Source organism: Bos grunniens, chromosome 1 (assembly GCF_055505025.1).
Source record: "Bos grunniens cultivar Pamir isolate PY7600 chromosome 1, Bosgru_T2T1.0, whole genome shotgun sequence".
NCBI classification, from domain to species: Eukaryota; Metazoa; Chordata; class Mammalia; order Artiodactyla; family Bovidae; genus Bos; species Bos grunniens.
Window position 1 is genome coordinate 155,781,740 of NC_141165.1, and position 17,333 is coordinate 155,799,072.

The 17,333-nt window shown below is 47.5% G+C and overlaps 1 protein-coding gene across 7 annotated transcripts in view; it reads left to right on the forward strand.

Moving 5' to 3' along the window:
• Nucleotides 1-16,746, forward strand: part of ITSN1 (intersectin 1) — a 243,741-nt gene extending 226,995 nt beyond the window's left edge. For 5 of the 7 annotated variants that reach the window (XM_086413813.1, XM_086413806.1, XM_086413823.1 and 2 more), the window contains 7 exons: nt 2,457-2,624; nt 6,545-6,757; nt 8,764-8,885; nt 9,890-9,972; nt 10,295-10,378; nt 12,376-12,549; nt 16,237-16,746. In XM_086413813.1, the coding sequence (XP_086269939.1) occupies nt 2,457-2,624; nt 6,545-6,757; nt 8,764-8,885; nt 9,890-9,972; nt 10,295-10,378; nt 12,376-12,549; nt 16,237-16,385 (993 nt within the window). In that variant the 3' untranslated portion in view covers nt 16,386-16,746. Of the gene's footprint in view, nt 1-2,456; nt 2,625-6,544; nt 6,758-8,763; nt 8,886-9,889; nt 9,973-10,294; nt 10,379-12,375; nt 12,550-16,236 lie in introns of those variants that run through there. The other 2 variants (XR_015168658.1, XR_015168659.1) reach the window with 1 other exon arrangement.
• Nucleotides 16,747-17,333: the final 587 nt, after the last annotated feature.

Sequence of the window (17,333 nt, forward strand, 5' to 3'; positions counted from 1 at the left end):
GGCTGATCTCCTTCAGAATGGACTGGTTGGATCTTCTTGCAGTCCAAGGGACTCTCAAGAGTCTTCTCCAACACCACAGTTCAAAAGCATCAATTCTTTGGCGCTCAGCCTTCTTCACAGTCCAACTCTCACATCCATACATGACCACAGGAAAAACCACAGCCTTGACTAGACGGACCTTTGTTGGCAAAGTAATGTCTCTGCTTTTCAATATGCTATTCTCAGTCACGTCCAAATCTCTGTGTCCTCATGGACTAGAGCCTGCTAGGCTCCTCTGTCCGTGGGATTCTCCAGGCAAGAATACTGGAGCAGGTTACCATTCCCTTCTTCAGGGGATCTTCCCAACCCAGGGACTGAACATGTGTTTGTGTGTCTCCTGCATTGGCAGGAGGATTCATTAGCATTAGCGCCACCTGGGAAGTCAGTGGACAGGAAAGACCGAGATTATTATCTGATGGCACAATTAAAGGTGTTTTTTTAGGTTCTTTATAACTTTCTAAATTTTCTAACTTTCATACATTATACAATAGTACTTTTACAATGAGAAAAAGCAATATATCTATTTTCATTTTTGAAAAAAAATGAACTCACACAATCTGCTATGTGGGATTCCCGTCTAGAGCAGTGGTCCTCAGACTCAGTTGTACGTTAGAATTACCTGGGAAGCTCTAGAAAATTCCAATGCCTGAGTCCTACCCCTGGGGATTTTGATATGGTCAGAGTTAAGGTCAGGACTTTTCAAAGGGATTTGAATGTATAGCCAGGATCCACCCAGAGCTGGAGCTGTGGTTTGGAAATGATTGTGAAAGTTGCTCAGTCGTGTCTGACTCTTTGCAACTCCATGGTCTATACAGTCCATGGAATTCTCTAGGCCAGAATACTAGAGTGGGTAGCCATTCCCTTCTCTGGGGGATCTTCCCAACCCAGGGTTGGAATCCAGGTCTCCCGCATTATAGGTGGACTCTACCAGCTGAGCCACAAGGGAAGTTGGGGAACTCACAATACCTAGATTGGGTGTTTTTCCCAAATCGAGTGCCTACTTAGGACCTTAAACCAAAGTATACCTTGGGGATGAGATATTATTCAGGGTAAAACCCACTTGAATTATTTATATGTGGACAGTGTTAACCACTGAGTCATGTCCGACTCTGTGACCCCATGGACTGTAGCCCACCAGGCTCCTCTGTCCATGGGGATTCTCCAGGCAAGAATACTGGAGTGGGTTGCCATTTCCTCCTCAGGTGATCTTCCCAACCCAGGGATCGAACCTGCATCTCTTATGTCTCCTGCCTTGCAGGCAGATTCTTTACCATCTGAACTATCAGGGAAGCCTGTATATGGATAAGGCATGAGCAAGTGCACACTCAACATGCCCCTAGTACATTGCAAAGTGGCTTAGGATGCTTCCTCAGTCTTCGTGTCTTTCCCCACGAGGACTGTTTTCAGTGTCCTCAGACTCCTTTGAGAATCTGATGGGAGCACCATCAAAGAGCCAAGTACTCTGCAAAGTGCTTTCTTGTATCAAGCCACGTAGTCCTCCCAACAACCTTATAAAGGAGGTTCTGTGTGCTGTGTTTAGTTGCTTAGTTGTGTCTGACTCTTTGTGACCCCATGGACTGTAGCCTGCCAGGTTCTTCTGTCCATGGGATTCTCCAGACAAGAATACTGGAGTGGGTTGCCATGCCCTCCTCTAGGGGATCTTCCCAACCCAAGGATCGAACTCAGGTCTCCCACACTGTAGGCAGATTCTTGACCATCTGACCCACCAGGGAAGCCAATACTGGAGTGGGTAGATTATCCCTTCTCCAGTGGATCTTCCTGACTCAGGAATTGAACCAGCATCTCCTGCATTGCAGACAGATTCTTTACCAGCTGAACTACAGGGAAGCCCAAAGGAGGTGCTAGTAGTATCCCTATTTTTCATATGAAGAAAATGAGGCTCAGAACATTTATGTGACTGACCCATATCATGACTGGTCAGTGGCAGAGCAGGGATTTTAATCCAGAAGCTCTTGCTCTAGAACTGAACTCTTAATTGCTGGTCTGGAATGATTCATTCAGAAAAATGCACCTTTGCTCCGATGCACCCACTAGCATGAAGTTCCATAGGTACACAGATGCCTGCAGCTGTGCACCGACTCAGGGAAGAATGATTCTCCTTGGAGGAATCCATGTGGGGTGTGATACTGCCCTTGCTGCAGCTGCTGCCCTCCTCATACCCCAAGTATAGATAATCTGGCAGCCCCTGCTCCCATAGGGGTCCCATGCCAACAAAGAGTGGCCTTCTCTCTCCGTGTCGTTGCCAAGGTGGGTGCTCAGAGCTGTAGCTGTAAACGTTGGCAGTGTCTAGGAAAGGTCTGTACAGAGCCCTCTCTCTGCTGGGGCGAGCCTTCCAGAACAGTGAACCCCAGGCCTGCTCGCTGCCTAAGGCTACTGTCTTCTGTTCTCCGATGTAGATCCTGGAAAACACTCCTGAAAACCACCCAGACCACAGCCACCTGAAGCACGCCCTGGAGAAGGCGGAGGAGCTGTGCTCCCAGGTGAACGAAGGGGTGCGGGAGAAGGAGAACTCGGACAGACTGGAGTGGATCCAGGCCCACGTGCTGTGTGAAGGCCTGTCGGAGGTAAACCTTGGGTGGGACCTGGGCTGCCCCTCTGCGTCTCGGCAGCCAGCCGGGAGGAGGACAAGAGAAATCGTGAATCGTCCTCTTCTGCAACCTCCAGTTTGCTAATCTCTCTCCAGCTGCATCTGATCTGTTGTTTAAGCCATCTACTGAGTTTTCAATTTCCGTTCTTTTCTTTATTTTTTGTTCTCAGTTGTTTTCTTTTGCCTTTTCAGCAGTTCTAGTTATTTCTCTAACCTACTGGTTTTTCTTGTCTTGTTCCTTTCACAAATGGCCATTTTTAAACTTGTGTGAGAGCTGTATTGTGGTTACAAATTCTCAGTAATCACAACCAACCTTGTGGTTGGTTGGTTAAGGCAAATTCACAAACAAGCAAATTTTCTTGCTATTCCCATCTCTACTGAGTTTACTTGTCATTTTTCCTCTGTGATACAGCTTTCTGGGATCTCTTGTTATGTCCCTCACCTCATGCAGACACTAGATATATCTGTTTTCTCCTTCTCCCCCCAGTAGCCTTTAAAATGGAGGCTCAGGGTCACCAGATTTAAGAAAGACTCTCAAAGCTAAAGCCAGCTTTGGTGCTTATTTATCTTTCTGGGTTCACATTTCCATGCCATTTTCTGCTTCTGCAAATTGTTTTTGCTTTTATATTTATTTTTACCAGCTTGCTTGTGTTTAAAAAGTACAGTTCTATATTTTTTAATTCCATTTTAACATTTTTCATTGGTTGAGTCAGTCTTTAGTCCACGATACTGCCAGAAATACCCTCTTATAGTATCTGATTCTCTTCTTGACCCTAATCTTTCCCTTAGTCGCATCCACTCTGCTGTTCTCTCTCTTTGTACACACCCACCCACCCACCCATCCACAGACACACACACATTCATGTACTTACACAATTCACTAGGATTTACCAAAATGCCCAGGCAGACCATCTCCCTTACCCACACTCCCCATGACTCTTTTCTTCTTACGAGCATCAAAGACATTCCCTACCTGAGGAAGTTACCGCACTGTTACCTCCCTGCCCTACCTCCTGTCCCCTTCAACGTAGGTGTGGGATAGGCAAAGTTATGGAAGCAGCCATGTGGAAACCAAGGTGATGGATGTGGGTTCCCATTTTGGAACTGTGTTGATATGCGATCCAGGCGTAGTCACTGGTTGGTTGGCTCCGTTATTCATTCATTTATTCAGCACTTACTGAGCACCGGGCCCATGTGCCTTGCTTGGTACTAAACACTGCTCAGTACCAACCATGAGGACATGAAGATCAGTGAGATGTGACCTACCCCATCTCAAGAAACCTGCAGTCCTGGATCACTTAGAGGTCCAACATTTACAGCACAGTGTGAGAAATGATGAGGCAGATCCGGGTGCCAAGTGCTGCTGGACACTGGACGAGGAGGAAGGAACAGTCGTGGAGGATTCAGGGACAGGTTGAGAAGGTGAGACTTGGCTCCGTGTTCAAGGATGAAGATATCTCCCCAGGAAAGAATCCAGGGGAGGGCATTTCAGTGGAGGCCTCAGCCTGTGCGGGGCGTGGGTGAGGAATGGAAGGTCACAGGCGACAGGCTTTAAGGCAAGTTGAAGGCAGGGCAAGGAAGAACTGTGCATCATTCCGAGGAGCACTAAGGTGATCTTGAAGACAGTGGACTTGAACTGCTCCTGGATCTACTGAGCTGAAGGGCCACTGTGCACTTTTTCTTTTTTAAAAGATGTTCTCTTATCTTTTTCTTTCTCTCTCTCTCTCTTTTTTTTTTTTTTTTGGCTGCACCATGCAGAATGTAGGATCTTAGTTCCCCAACCAGGGAATCAACTCTGCACCAGTAGTGAAAGCGCAAAGTCCCAACCACTGGACCGCTAGGGAATTCCCCGCATTGTGTACTTTGAAAGGGGCCCTTCCCTGAATCTCATGGCTGCAGTCACAGGACTCAGTGAGGCCTGAGTCTTCATTATAAAACATTAAGAATAGGAACTTCCCTGGAAGGCCAGTGGTTAGGACACCATAATTCCACTGCAGGGGGCACCAATTTAGGGGGACTAAGACCCCACCCGCCTTGAGGCACAGCCAACACCCCCACAAAACCTTAAGAATAAAATAAACTCTTGTCATTTGCTTTCTGTGGTGTATATACCCTCTTTGAAATAGACTGTTGTCCTTCTTAAGTGACCAGTGCTTCCTGACTATTGTACACCAGCTTTCTGTAAGGTCTGTTTTGTCTGTATGGTCAGGGTTCGTGGTCATGGGAACGAGGCATGTTGGCTTCCATTTCCTGGCCCAGATCTAAGCATACACCAGTGATTAAGTTTCACATAAATGCTGTCTTTGGCATTCTTGTCTTAAGATCAAGAACTATAAAGACGGTTTCCAATTCACATATGTTCGGTGTCAGCCTGAATAACTGGAGGCTCTGACCTTTGAGTAAGAATAAACCACACCACCTCTACCTCATCCAAGTGACTCACTGGATTCATTGCCCCAAGTGGCTTGAACTCCCTCTTGGCAAATAAAAAGGACTGGATTGACCTCCAGGCTCTTGTTCAGAGGCCCACTCTTAGAAGGCTCCCTTTGGGGTGTCATCTTCAGTTGTTCGGGCTCCCTCAGAACCTCGGTGGGAGGTTGTGGGCACTCATTCCTCCTTGTACCTGAGAGGGGACTGGAGTGGCCTCTCTCCTGTGAGGCCTATAGGTCTCTGGTCACAGAGGCACTGTTGATTCTTTCTTCCACACTAGAGGCAGACAGGTAGCCAGCAACATGGGGGGACGTGTGTTGTAAACTCTTCATTAATACTCCTCAGGACATGTGTAGGGTTTATAGCTGCGGAGAGCCTCAGCCTTGAAGGTTGCTGGATGGAGTGTACTCTTGGGGCCCAAGTGTGAGCAGGTGGAAACCCTGAAGGTCTGACTGCTGCCTGGATCATATTGCTTCTGAGGCACCGCTGTGGCCTTCCCCTCCCTCAGTCTCTCCTCCGCTAGCCAGAAGGGGGTCCTTAGTGAGGTCATATCTTCTACAGTTTCCCTCTGCCCCTTGAGAACCTGCTCACGGGAAATGATAGAACCCAGGGGGGATGATAGAGCATGAAATGATAGAACCAGGGGTGTGTGTGTGTGTGTGTAGGAACATGAGATGGCAGAGCCCAGAGGGATGGCAGAGCATAAGATGATAGTGCCCGGGGGGGTGACAGAGCAAGGATGACAGCACCCAGGGGTGAGCAGTAGAGCTGCATTTCAGTGCTTAGAGCTGTCTCCAAAGTTTGGGAGGTGGCAGGAAGAGAGCTGTCCCCTCCCTGTCTTCAGGAGCAGTGAGCTGGGTGAGCTCCAACGTGCACCAGCACAGCTCCTGTCCTGCTTGGCTCTGAGGCCTCCGCCAGCACCACCGCGGTTGGCAGCCCACCCACGCGGTAGGGGCCTGGACTCACGCCGTGCCCTGGACAGTGGCGTTTGTCCTGTGGAACTGTGCAGAGAGAGGCGCGCTGTTTCCAGCAGCAGGCATGACCCTTTGAGCCTGTGTGGGCCGTGGTTGGTGCCGGCTCATGCCGCCCCTGGCGAACCAGCCTGCACACAGCGTGCGCTCATCGAGGACGGAGAGCTGTCTTCCGGCTGCCCTGTTTCCCCGATAAATAAAAGGGAGAAAAGTCACCCTGAGACACTAGACCTCAAGGAAGGGCACTAGGAATCACAGCCAGGGTTCATCCTGGCACATGCAGTCTCCCAAACCACGCCTTTAACTTCTTGGCTCCCAAAGCCCCTGCCTGAAGTCTTCAAAGCCGTCCTCGATCTGAGCCTAAGATACGGGCCTCAGATTCTAATGGAGCCCATGGCTTTCAGATGCGAAAAAACAAACGAACAAAAAAACAACCACAACAAAAAAACGACCTCACTCCATCGTGTCTTCTTTGGGTTTTGTTTCCCTTCCTCAGCAACTTGTGTTCAATTCCGTGACCAACTGCCTGGGGCCGCGCAAGTTCCTGCACAGTGGGAAGCTCTACAAGGCCAAGAGCAACAAGGAGCTGTATGGCTTCCTCTTCAACGACTTCCTGCTGCTGACCCAAATCATCAAGCCCCTGGGCTCCTCGGGCACCGACAAAGTCTTCAGCCCCAAATCAAACCTGCAGTATAAAATGTACAAAACAGTAAGTCCAACTCTAGACGGCAACATCAGGTTTGATGCTGGGGGGAGGAGACCATGTCTAAAGGGAGTCACCATTCGAGCGGGCTTTGGGATCTGTGGCACAGAGGAGGTGAGGCAGGATTTAGGGAGACCACAAGCACGGGTCCAGCAGTTATCAGCAAAGGTGCGTGTGTGATGAGTTGGTCAGCTGTGTCTGACTCTTTGAGATCTAATGAACTATAGCCTGCCAGGCTCCTCTGTCCATGGGATGTCCCAGAAAAGAATATTGGAGTGGGTTGCCATTTCCTTCTCCAGGCCCAGGAATGGACCCCATGTCTCCTGCTTGGCAGGTGGATTCTTTACCACTGAGCCACCATGGGAACCCATCAGAAAAAGAACAATACTCAGTTCAATTGACAAACATCTATTAGCTGCCAAGCGGCTGCTGTGGGTCCCCTTGGATGTGACTAAGGCACGTCCTGTCTTGATGGGGTTCACAGTCCACTGTACTGATGAGGCAGGCGTGGGAAAGCTCTAGACTAGAACTTCAGTGTCCACTTCCCAAACATTCCCAGATCCCCCTCCAAACTTCTCAAGATGGCTTGGAACATCTGTGCCCCTCATCTTTTCCAACAAAAGCAGATGTAAATAGTCCATGTGTGGACAGTTTTCGTGAGCTGTTTATTTGATCTGCTTCTGTGTGTATGGCTGTGTTTGTGTGTTTTCGTGTCATAGGGTATTGTTTTTCTAAATTTATCTCTGTGGGGGTGTTTTCACAGAAGAATTTTCTCTGAAGCAGCAGTTAGCCTTCTTTTGGGAAAAAGAACAATGTACTTATGTAGATTGTCACTAGCAGCTTTGTATGAACAACTTGGCGGGAGTTGCTTGGAGGTAGAGTTGATGGGGACTTCCCTGGTGGCTCAGATGGTAAACAATCCATCTGCAAATGCAGGAGACCTGGATTTGATTCCTGGTTCAGGAAGATCCCCTGGAGAAGGGAATGGCTACCCACTCCAGTATTCTTGCCTGGAGAATTCAATGGACAGAGGAGCCTGGCAGGCTATGGGGATGACAGAGGATGAGATGTTGGATGGCATCACCAACTCAATGGACATGAGTTTGAGTAGGCTCCAGGAGTTGGTGATGGACAGGGAAGCCTGGCGTGCTGCAGTCCATGGGGTCGCAAAGAGTCAGATACGACTGAGTGACTAACACTTTCTAAATGCATAATACATCTAAAGTTGATGGAGATTGTTTGCTGACTAGGATATACCATGGAAAAAACAAACTCATCGGTTCTTATTCTGGAGGACTTTAGAAATACCTGCAATACCATCCAGGTTACTGATCACTCTAGTACTTCTGCAACTCATTTGAAAACTTATCTTTGCATAAAACCTTGTATGTTGATGTTTGTAGCAGAGTACTCCTTAAGCGTAGGCTGCTGCCCATATCGACTTCCTTCTAAAGACTTCAGTATGAAAAGTGGGGAAGTAAAAATAAAAATTCACAAGTAGAAACTTGGGAAATAATACCTTAGCCAGATGAGGGGAAAAAAGTACCTGCAGAATGGAGGTGGGGGGGAATCCATATTTACAATTTCCATTTATCTGAAAATTGATATCAACACTTATTCAGTTCAGTTCAGTCGCTCAGTCATGTCTGACTCTTTGCAACCCCATGGACTGCAGCACCCCAGGCTTCCCTGTCCATCACCAACTCCCAGAGTTTACCCAAACTCATGTCCATTGAGTCAGTGATGCCATCCAACCATCTCATCCTCTGTCATCCCCTTCTCCTCCGTCCTTCGATCTCTCTCAGCATCAGGGTCTTTTCCAATGAGTCGCTTATCATTCCAAATAAAATCATTATTTCAGTATGGTTTACTGAAACCACCGCCACCCCCCAGACACAAACGGACACACCCCTCACCTTCAGTTTCGTTTACTGGATCATGTGCACCTAAGCACACACACGTCCTCACAGACCCCCAGTCTGGTCTTGTAATGCCCGTGCATTATTTTGCAGCCTATTTTCCTAAATGAGGTTCTAGTGAAGTTGCCCACTGACCCTTCTGGGGATGAACCCATCTTCCACATTTCCCACATTGACCGAGTCTACACCCTCCGAGCAGAGAGCATAAATGAAAGGTAAGACCCCACTCCTCCCTGGCCCTGGGCACCTGGGTTCCACTAGGTGTAGGATGGATGTGGGACAGTTAATTAATCAGTGGGTGCCAACATCCCCTCACTTGCAGCGCCATCCCATCTGGCTGGAGGTGGGGGTGGGGCATGCAGTGAAGTGGTCTTAGTTCATTTTTCCAGCGTCTTTCAGAAGTTAACTTTTCAAAAGGAAATACATTGAAATGAATCTGGCTTGAGAATTTTTTTGAACAGCAGTTTTCAGTATTCTTTGAGATAATGGAGGCTCTCCCATTTCCCAAAGTTTCCCACGTGGCAGAAACTAATAGGAAAATGATTCAGGGGATAGAAGACCTCCCAATCCTGACCCCCTTGATGTCTGGCTCCCTTGGACAGACATCCTGGATCCTAGAAGCTGAGGGCATGTTTGCCTTAATCAGGGCTATTTCCTGGAGCCTAATGAAACAGAGTATTTTTATGAAGGGTGAACTTGACACAAGACCAACAACATCCCAAGAGCGTTTGTGCCAAGCAAGAAATTGGCTAAAGTTATCATGCATATGGTTCTCAGAGAAATGGAGAAGAACAAAATCACGCCAGGATGCTTTCCCCGTGTACGTTTGCTCCTTCACAGAAAGTGGCTGCTTATCTGGGAAATTGTTTCTTTCTTTGGATGGTTTAGTGAGAGAGATCCTTCTAGCCTTCTCAGATTAGGCAAATTTGTGATGTTTTTCAGTAAGGAAAGAAGAGGAGCTGTTGTGAGCACGACAGCAACAGTGTTTATCACTGTAGATTTGCTTCCATGGGGACACAAACCCAAGTTTGGAGCAAATCAATAAAAACGTCACTTGTGCCTTTGTTATGAATGGTAGAAATCATCCTTAGGTCCATGTGACATAAAACCAGACTCTCTATGCTGAGCCTTTGTTGTAAAAATCAAAAGAACAAAGCAGAGTCCTGGAAACTGAATTGGTACCGACCTGACGCCTGAGTTCTGTCTCTTTCTTTCCAAGGACTGCCTGGGTGCAGAAAATCAAAGCAGCTTCTGAACTCTACATAGAGACAGAGAAGAAGAAGCGGGAGAAGGCGTACCTGGGTAACGCATAGCTGGGCAGCAGGGCCATGGGAATCCCGCAGAGTTGGGGGGCAGAGAGCCATCTGGCCAGGCCCAGAACACTTAGAGCTGGAAGGTGGACCTGGGGGTTGAGGAGAGCCTGAGGGTGGAGGCAGGCAGAAGAGGGAGGGTAGGGTATGGGGTGAGGCGTGGAGGGCGGATTCCAGGATCGAGGAAGCAAGAGTTTAAGGGAGGAAGGGGAGACTTGTTCTTGAAGAGGGGCATAAAATAAATCACGAGGCAAACTGGAAATACCGTGAACGCTAAACAGGAGCGTTTTGTGTTGTTTTTCATCCCATCACAGTCCGCTCCCAAAGAGCCACAGGCATCGGAAGGTTGATGGTGAACGTGGTTGAAGGCATTGAGCTGAAACCCTGTCGCTCCCATGGTAAGGGCCCTAGAAGCCCCGTCTAGCCTGTGTGAGTGGGGGAAGCCTTTGCTGTATCTCCTCCACTTGGCTTTACTTTATTTTCTAAAATTAATTTTTACTGGAGGATAGTTGCTTTAGGGGCTTTCCAGTTGGCTCAGTGGTAAAGAATCCACCAGCTAATTCAGGAGACAGGAAATGTGGGCTCTATCCCTGGGTCGGGAAGATCCCCTGGAGAAGGAAATGGTAACCCAATATTCTTGCCTGGGTAATCCCATGGGCAGAGGAGCCTGGAGGCTACGGTCCATGGGGTTGCAAAGAGTTGGACATGACTGAGCACACACACAGATAATTGCTTTACAATGTTATGTTAGTTTCTACTGCACAGCAAAGTGAATCAGTTACATGAATACATTTATCCCCTCTTCTTTGGCTTTCCTTCCCATTTAGGTTACCACAGAGGGTTGAGTCCACCTGGCTCTAAAACAAATTGGTCCCTAATCCTAAATTTCCTTCCAGACTTGGTTATTCCCATCCACCGTTTTGCTTTTCAGAGAGAGCTGAGTGGCTGCCTTTTCACAACACTGTCAGCCCCCCTTGTATCTGTAGATTCCACACCTGCAGATTCAACTAACTGCAGAACGAAAATATTTGGAAACATTTTTGAAATTTCAAAACAGCAAAACTTCAATTTGCCACACACCAGCAACTATTTACATAGGAATTTCACTGTATTTCCATTTTTTGAATGTTTTCGCTCTGCAGTCGGTTGAATCTGCAGAGGGGTTGACTGTGTTGTCAGAGGGCAGCCACTCAGATCTCTCTGGAAGGCAAAACAGTGGATGGGAATAACCCAGTGTGGAAGGAAATTTAGGATTAGGGGCCAATTTGTTTTAAAGCCAGGAGGACTCAACACTCTGTGGTAAGCTAAGTGGGAAGGAAATCCAAAGAGGGGATGCTATGCTATGCTAAGTCGCTTCAGTCATGTCCGACTCTGTGTGACCCCATAGACGGCAGCCCACCAGGCTCCCCCGTCCCTGGGATTCTCCAGGCAAGAACACTGGAGTGGGTTGCCATTTCCTTCTCCAGTGCATGAAAGTGAAAAGTGAAAGAAGTTGCTCAGTTGTGTCTGACTCCTAGCGACCCCATGGACTGCAGCCTTCCAGGCTCCTCCGTCCGTGGATTTTCCAGGCAAGAGTACTGGAGTGGGGTGCCATTGCCTATACAAGTAACTGATTCACTTTGCTGTACAGTAGAAGCTGACATAACATTGTAAAGCAGTTATCTGTGTGTGTGCTCAGCCGCTCAGTCGTGTCTAACTCTGCAATCCCACGGACTGTAGCCTCCAGGCTCTGCTGTCCATGGGCTTCCCAGGTGGTGCTAGTGGTAAAGAACCCGCCTGCCAGTGCAGGAGACAGAAGAGACATGGGTTCGCTCCCTGACTCAGGAAGATCTCCTGGAGACTAAGCATGGCAGTCCACTCCAGTCTTCTTCCCTGGAGAATCCCATGGGCAGAGGAACCTGGTGGGCTACAGTCCATGGCGTCGCACAGAGTCGGACACGACTGAGTGACTTAGCACAGCCCTACACTGATTTAGGTATTATATATAACCTGGAGATGATTTCAAGTGGATGGAGGATATGGGCAGGTTTATGCTAGACCATTTTATATAAGGGACTTGAGCCTCTGAGGATTTGTGTATCTGTGGGGTTGAGGACCCAATCCCTGTAGATACTGAGGGATGATTGCAGATTTGACACAATCTAAGCTAAAGTGAGGAGACAGGGAAGATTTAGTTTTGAAGCCCACTTATGTGATGAAGTGTGATAAATATTTAAGTGTTAATATAGTTTAAGATGCTGGATTATGTAAGTTTTCCTCTGGATTCTCTATCTTATGCTGCATCTTAAGCATGGCATTGGAGGGGGGTTGGAATGAGGGGTGTAGAGGGAAGAGGTGCCACGGGGCTGTGGCCCTGCCACAGGCACCCAGAACAGCCAGGCTCTGTCCCCTCCAGGAAAGAGTAACCCGTACTGCGAGGTGACCATGGGCTCCCAGTGTCACATCACCAAGACGATCCAGGACACTCTGAATCCCAAGTGGAATTCCAACTGCCAGTTCTTCATCAGAGACCTGGAGCAGGAGGTGCTGTGCATCACTGTGTTTGAGAGGGACCAGTTCTCGCCAGATGGTGAGTAGACAGTGGCCCTGGGCACCCTGCCCCTGTCCCTGCCCCTTGGCTTTCATGGATTGGCATTTTCTACCTGGGAACTTGCTGTGCAGAATTTCCTGGGCTTCCTGCTGGAGAGATGAGGTTGGCCTCCCCTGGGAAAAGGCCTTCACTGATGCCAGAGCATTTCAGAGAAGGTGGACAAAGCATGCTTGGTCTAGAGTGGTCCAGCTTCCCTAGGACAAAGATCATGGTCCCATGCTTCCCTAAAGCAGATAACTGCAGAGAGGGCTGTACCCCCAAAGCTTCAGCCTAATTCTTTAGTCCTTGGCTAAAAGCTTTGGTGAAAACGATAAAACTATCCAGTTGAGCAAGAAGAGCATTAGCGCACGAACAATGTGGCAGAATTCATCAATGCCCTTTGGGTGACATTTCAGCTTAATCAAAGGAATGAAATTATGTTGGGTGCATCATTCCTTCAGTCAACTTCCTATTACTGCTTGAAGCTGGAAAAAAAAAATGGGTCTGGCCAACGATTCCAAGACACTTGTCTCTATCTTCCTCAGTCCAATAAAAATAAGAGAGTAAGGTTAAAGATTATGGCCTCAACTTGATTATATTCAAGGGAGGATAACTGAGGGCTAGGAGTGAGGGTCCAATGCAGACATGATCTGTGCGAGGCTTAAATTGCTCCACGTGGCTTTTGTCTTTTATAGGACTTTCATATGAATTAGTTCATTGTGAGTTAGTTACTATTAATTATGGGCCAGAGATGGTCACATAGCTGGCTAAATGTTAGAGCATGACCAGAACACTCTACCAAGGAAAGATTTCATGCAAAGATGGGCTCAATAAAGGAAAGAAATGGTATGGACCTAATAGAAGCAGAAGATATTAAGAAGAGGTGGCAAGAATACAGAGAAGAGCTATACAAAAAAGATCTTCATGACCCAGATAATTACGATGGTATGATCACTCACCTAGAGCCAGACATCCTGGAATGCGAAGTCAAGTGGGCCTTGGGAAACATCACTATGAACAAAGCTAGTGGAGGTGATGGAATTCCAGTTGAGCTATTTCAAATCTTCAAAGATGAGGCTGTGAAAGTACTGCACTCAACATGCCAGCAAATTTGGAAAACTCAGTAGTGGCCACAGGACTGGAAAAGGTCAGTTTTCATTCCAATCCCAAAGAAAGGCAATGCCAAAGAATGCTCAAACTACCGCACAATTGCACTCATCTCATACGCTAGCAAACTAATGTTCAAAATTCTCCAAGCCGGGCTTCAACAGTATGTGAACCATGAATTTCCAGATGTTCAAATTGGATTTAGAAAAGGCAGAGGAACAAAAGGCAGTTGGATCAAATTGCCAACATCCATTGGATAGTCAAAAAAGCAAGAGAGTTCCAGAAAAACATCTATTTCTGCTTTATTGATTTATGCCAAAGCCTTTGACTATGTGGATCACAACAAACTGTGGAAAATTCTTCAAGAGATGGGAATACCAGACCACCTGACCTGCCTCTTGAGAAACCTATATGCAGGTCAGGAAGCAACAGTTAGAACTGGACATGGAACAACAGACTGGTTCCAAATAGGGAAAGGAGTACGTCAAGGCTGTATACTGTCACCCTGCTTATTTAACTTATATGCAGAGTACATTATGAAAAATTCCAGTCTGGATGAAGCACAAGCTGGCATCAAGATTACCAGGAAAAATATCAATAACCTCAGATATGCAGATGACATGACCCTTAGGGCAGAAAGCAAAGAAGAACTAAAGAGCCTCTTGATGAAAGTGAAAGAGGAGAGTGAAAAGTTGGCTTAAAAACTCAACATTCAGAAAACTAAGATTATGGCATCTGGTCCCATCACTTCATGGCAAATAGATGGGGAAACAATGGAAACAGTGGCAGACTTTATTTTCCTGGGCTCCAAAATTGCTGCAGATGGTGACTGCAGGAATGAAATTAAAAGATACTTGCTCCTTGGAAGAAAACTTATGACTAACCTAAATAGCATATTAAAAAGCAGAGACATTACTTTGCCCACAAATATCTGTCTAGTCAAAGCTATGGTTTTTCCAGTAGTCATGTATGGATGTGAGAGTTGGACTATAAAGAACGCTGAGTGTCAAAGAATTGATGCTTTTGAACTGTGGTGTTGGAGAAGACTCTTGAGAGTCCCTTGGACTGCAAGGAGATCCAACCAGTCCATTGTAAAGGAGATCAGTCCTGGGTGTTCATTGGAAGGACTGATGCTGAAGCTGAAACTCCAATACTTTGGCCACCTGATGCGAAGAACTGACTCATTGGGAAAGACCTTGATGCTGAGAAAGATTGAAGGCAGGAGGAGAAGGGGACGACAGAGGATGAGATGGTTGGATGGCATCACCGACACTATGGACGTGAATTTGACTAAACTCCGGGAGTTGGTGATGGACAGGGAGGCCTGGCGTGCCGTGGTCCACGGTGTCGCAAAGAGTCAGACATGACTGAGCGACTGAACTGAACTAAGAACAGTGTGACTCAAGTCTGGACTCTTAACCATGGTGCTTCACTGGCAATTTTTATTCTGATAAATAAAGACCTGAGGCTGGATTCTTTTATTAAATAGTGAAATATCATGACACAGTGGCAGCGCCCCTGGAGTTTCCGTTGCAAACCCTAGTGTAGCTCTTGTTTCAGAGGTTATTCCTGAAATGTACAAGGGGCGACATGCACTGGTATCGTCCACCAGAAAAAGTTCCCAGGTTTTAAACCTTGAAAGAGAAGCTATTTCGTGTACAAGAGTGCCTGTATCATAGTATATTGCCAACTGCTGAATGAAAAAAGCAAGGAATTGTCTGGAAGCCCATTTGGTACCATCATTTTAATGCATAGCATTAAAAAAATTTCAAACATTCTCATGTCCATTACTGACTCTCTCTCTCTCTCTCTCTCTCTCTATATATATATATATATATAATTTTTTTCGATCCTGCCATGCGGCATGCAGGATCTTAGTTCCCAAACAAAAGATCAACCTGTGCCTTCTACAGTTGAAGCTCTGCACGCTAACCGTGGGACCACCCAGGAAGTCCCTGACACTTGATATTTGACGAAAAGTGGTGTTGAAGGACTTCCCTGGAGGTCCAGTGGTTAAGATTCTGGGCTTCAAATGCAGGGGGTGTGGATTTGATCCTTGGTTGGGGAACAAAGGTCCCACATGCTGCATGGTATAGCCAAAGATAAGAGAAACAGTGGTGTTGAGATTGTCCTAGGAGCTCGGCTGGGAGCCCGCAGCTCCTGTGCTATCATCTCCTCCCCACCAGATAAATAAGTGAAGAGAGAAAAAAAGAAACAACTGACTTTCTCCTGGGAGATTTCTTTAAATTTCATATATATTGCAAATTGCACAGCAGTTATGATATCTGGTTTTGCGTTGCCTCCCAGGAAGCTCCTGGCCCTTTAGGGGCCCCCTGGGTGCAAGGAAAAAATCTGTATTTTGAGTTTCTTCTAGACTCTTCTTCATCCCCAGCCCAGTACCTTTTTGTTTTCACTCCATTTAAAAATGATGCTGTCACTGTAGTCCCTGGATTCCAAGAAACTAACTCCCTTTTGAAGAAGAGAGCGTAACACCTCGCTGGGACACTCCCAGTATGCCAGGTACCTGCCCTGATGAGAAGGAATCCTCTCTGAGGAGGGTATGTGTGTCTGTCCTTTCAGATTTTTTGGGTCGGACGGAGATCCGCGTGGCCGACATCAAGAAGGACCAGGGCTCCAAGGGTCCCGTTACGAAGTGTCTCCTGCTGCACGAAGTTCCCACGGGAGAGATCGTGGTCCGCTTGGACCTGCAGTTGTTCGATGAGCCGTAGGGAGCCCACCCAGACGTGCTTGGCAGAACTCCAGCCCGAGGCAGCAGATGCTGCCTGTCTGGAAACAGCATGGTTTTTCAAGGACCGGCGTTTGGTGTTCGGCCACAGGGCAACAGGGCAGAGAAGACAGGCTCCTCCAAACTTCTTGACAATCCTTTCCCCTAAATCATTTCCCATGTTAGGAAACAGCACTGTGTTTTCCTTTGTCCTCACTGCGGGGCTCATCGTGGCTTCTAGGGTCTTTGAAGTCCCATCACCCCCCAACTATGTTTGGTGGGGTGTCCGGCCCGTCCCTGGGCCTGAGGCTTGAGTCGTTACTGTAAAATAGGTTCATAAATGCAATGTCTGTATTTTTGGAGAACTCATGGGACCCTCCTGCTTCTTACCTCCACCAGCCTCCAAGCAGGCCCTCCAGGATGTCTAGTCCTTGGTGTGTTTAGAAATGATCCCACTGATGATGTCATTGCTTCAGAATCTCATTTCCCCACTGGGACCTCATTGGAAATGCTGCCCTGGGTCTGATCACTTGGGGAGATGGTCTTCCGATCAGATGCTGGTCTAATCCATGGTAGATTCCGGCAGGCGTGTTGTTAGGGTTTTTCCAGTCTCCTCCAGATCTTTTTACTGGTAGCTGTCAATGGAAACTATCACTGGCTACTGCCAGGAGGCCTGATCCTGGTTTCCCACACCCCTGGAAGAGGGTTAAGGGAGGTTGTCTACCTAGTTATACTATGTGGGACTAGGTCGCTGTAGCTCACCTGAAAGGCTGTTGACGGTGTTATGGGGTCCCCATCTCCAGCCCTGCTGGACATTCCCTTTCTGCTTGGAGGTCCTGTGTTTCAGAACAAGAGTGGTTGCTGGTGACCAGCTCTGAGCCTCTTCCTGCCTGCTTGTCATGGGCAATTTCCACACGTGTCTTTGGTACGTTCCTCCCAAAGGTGTCCCCAA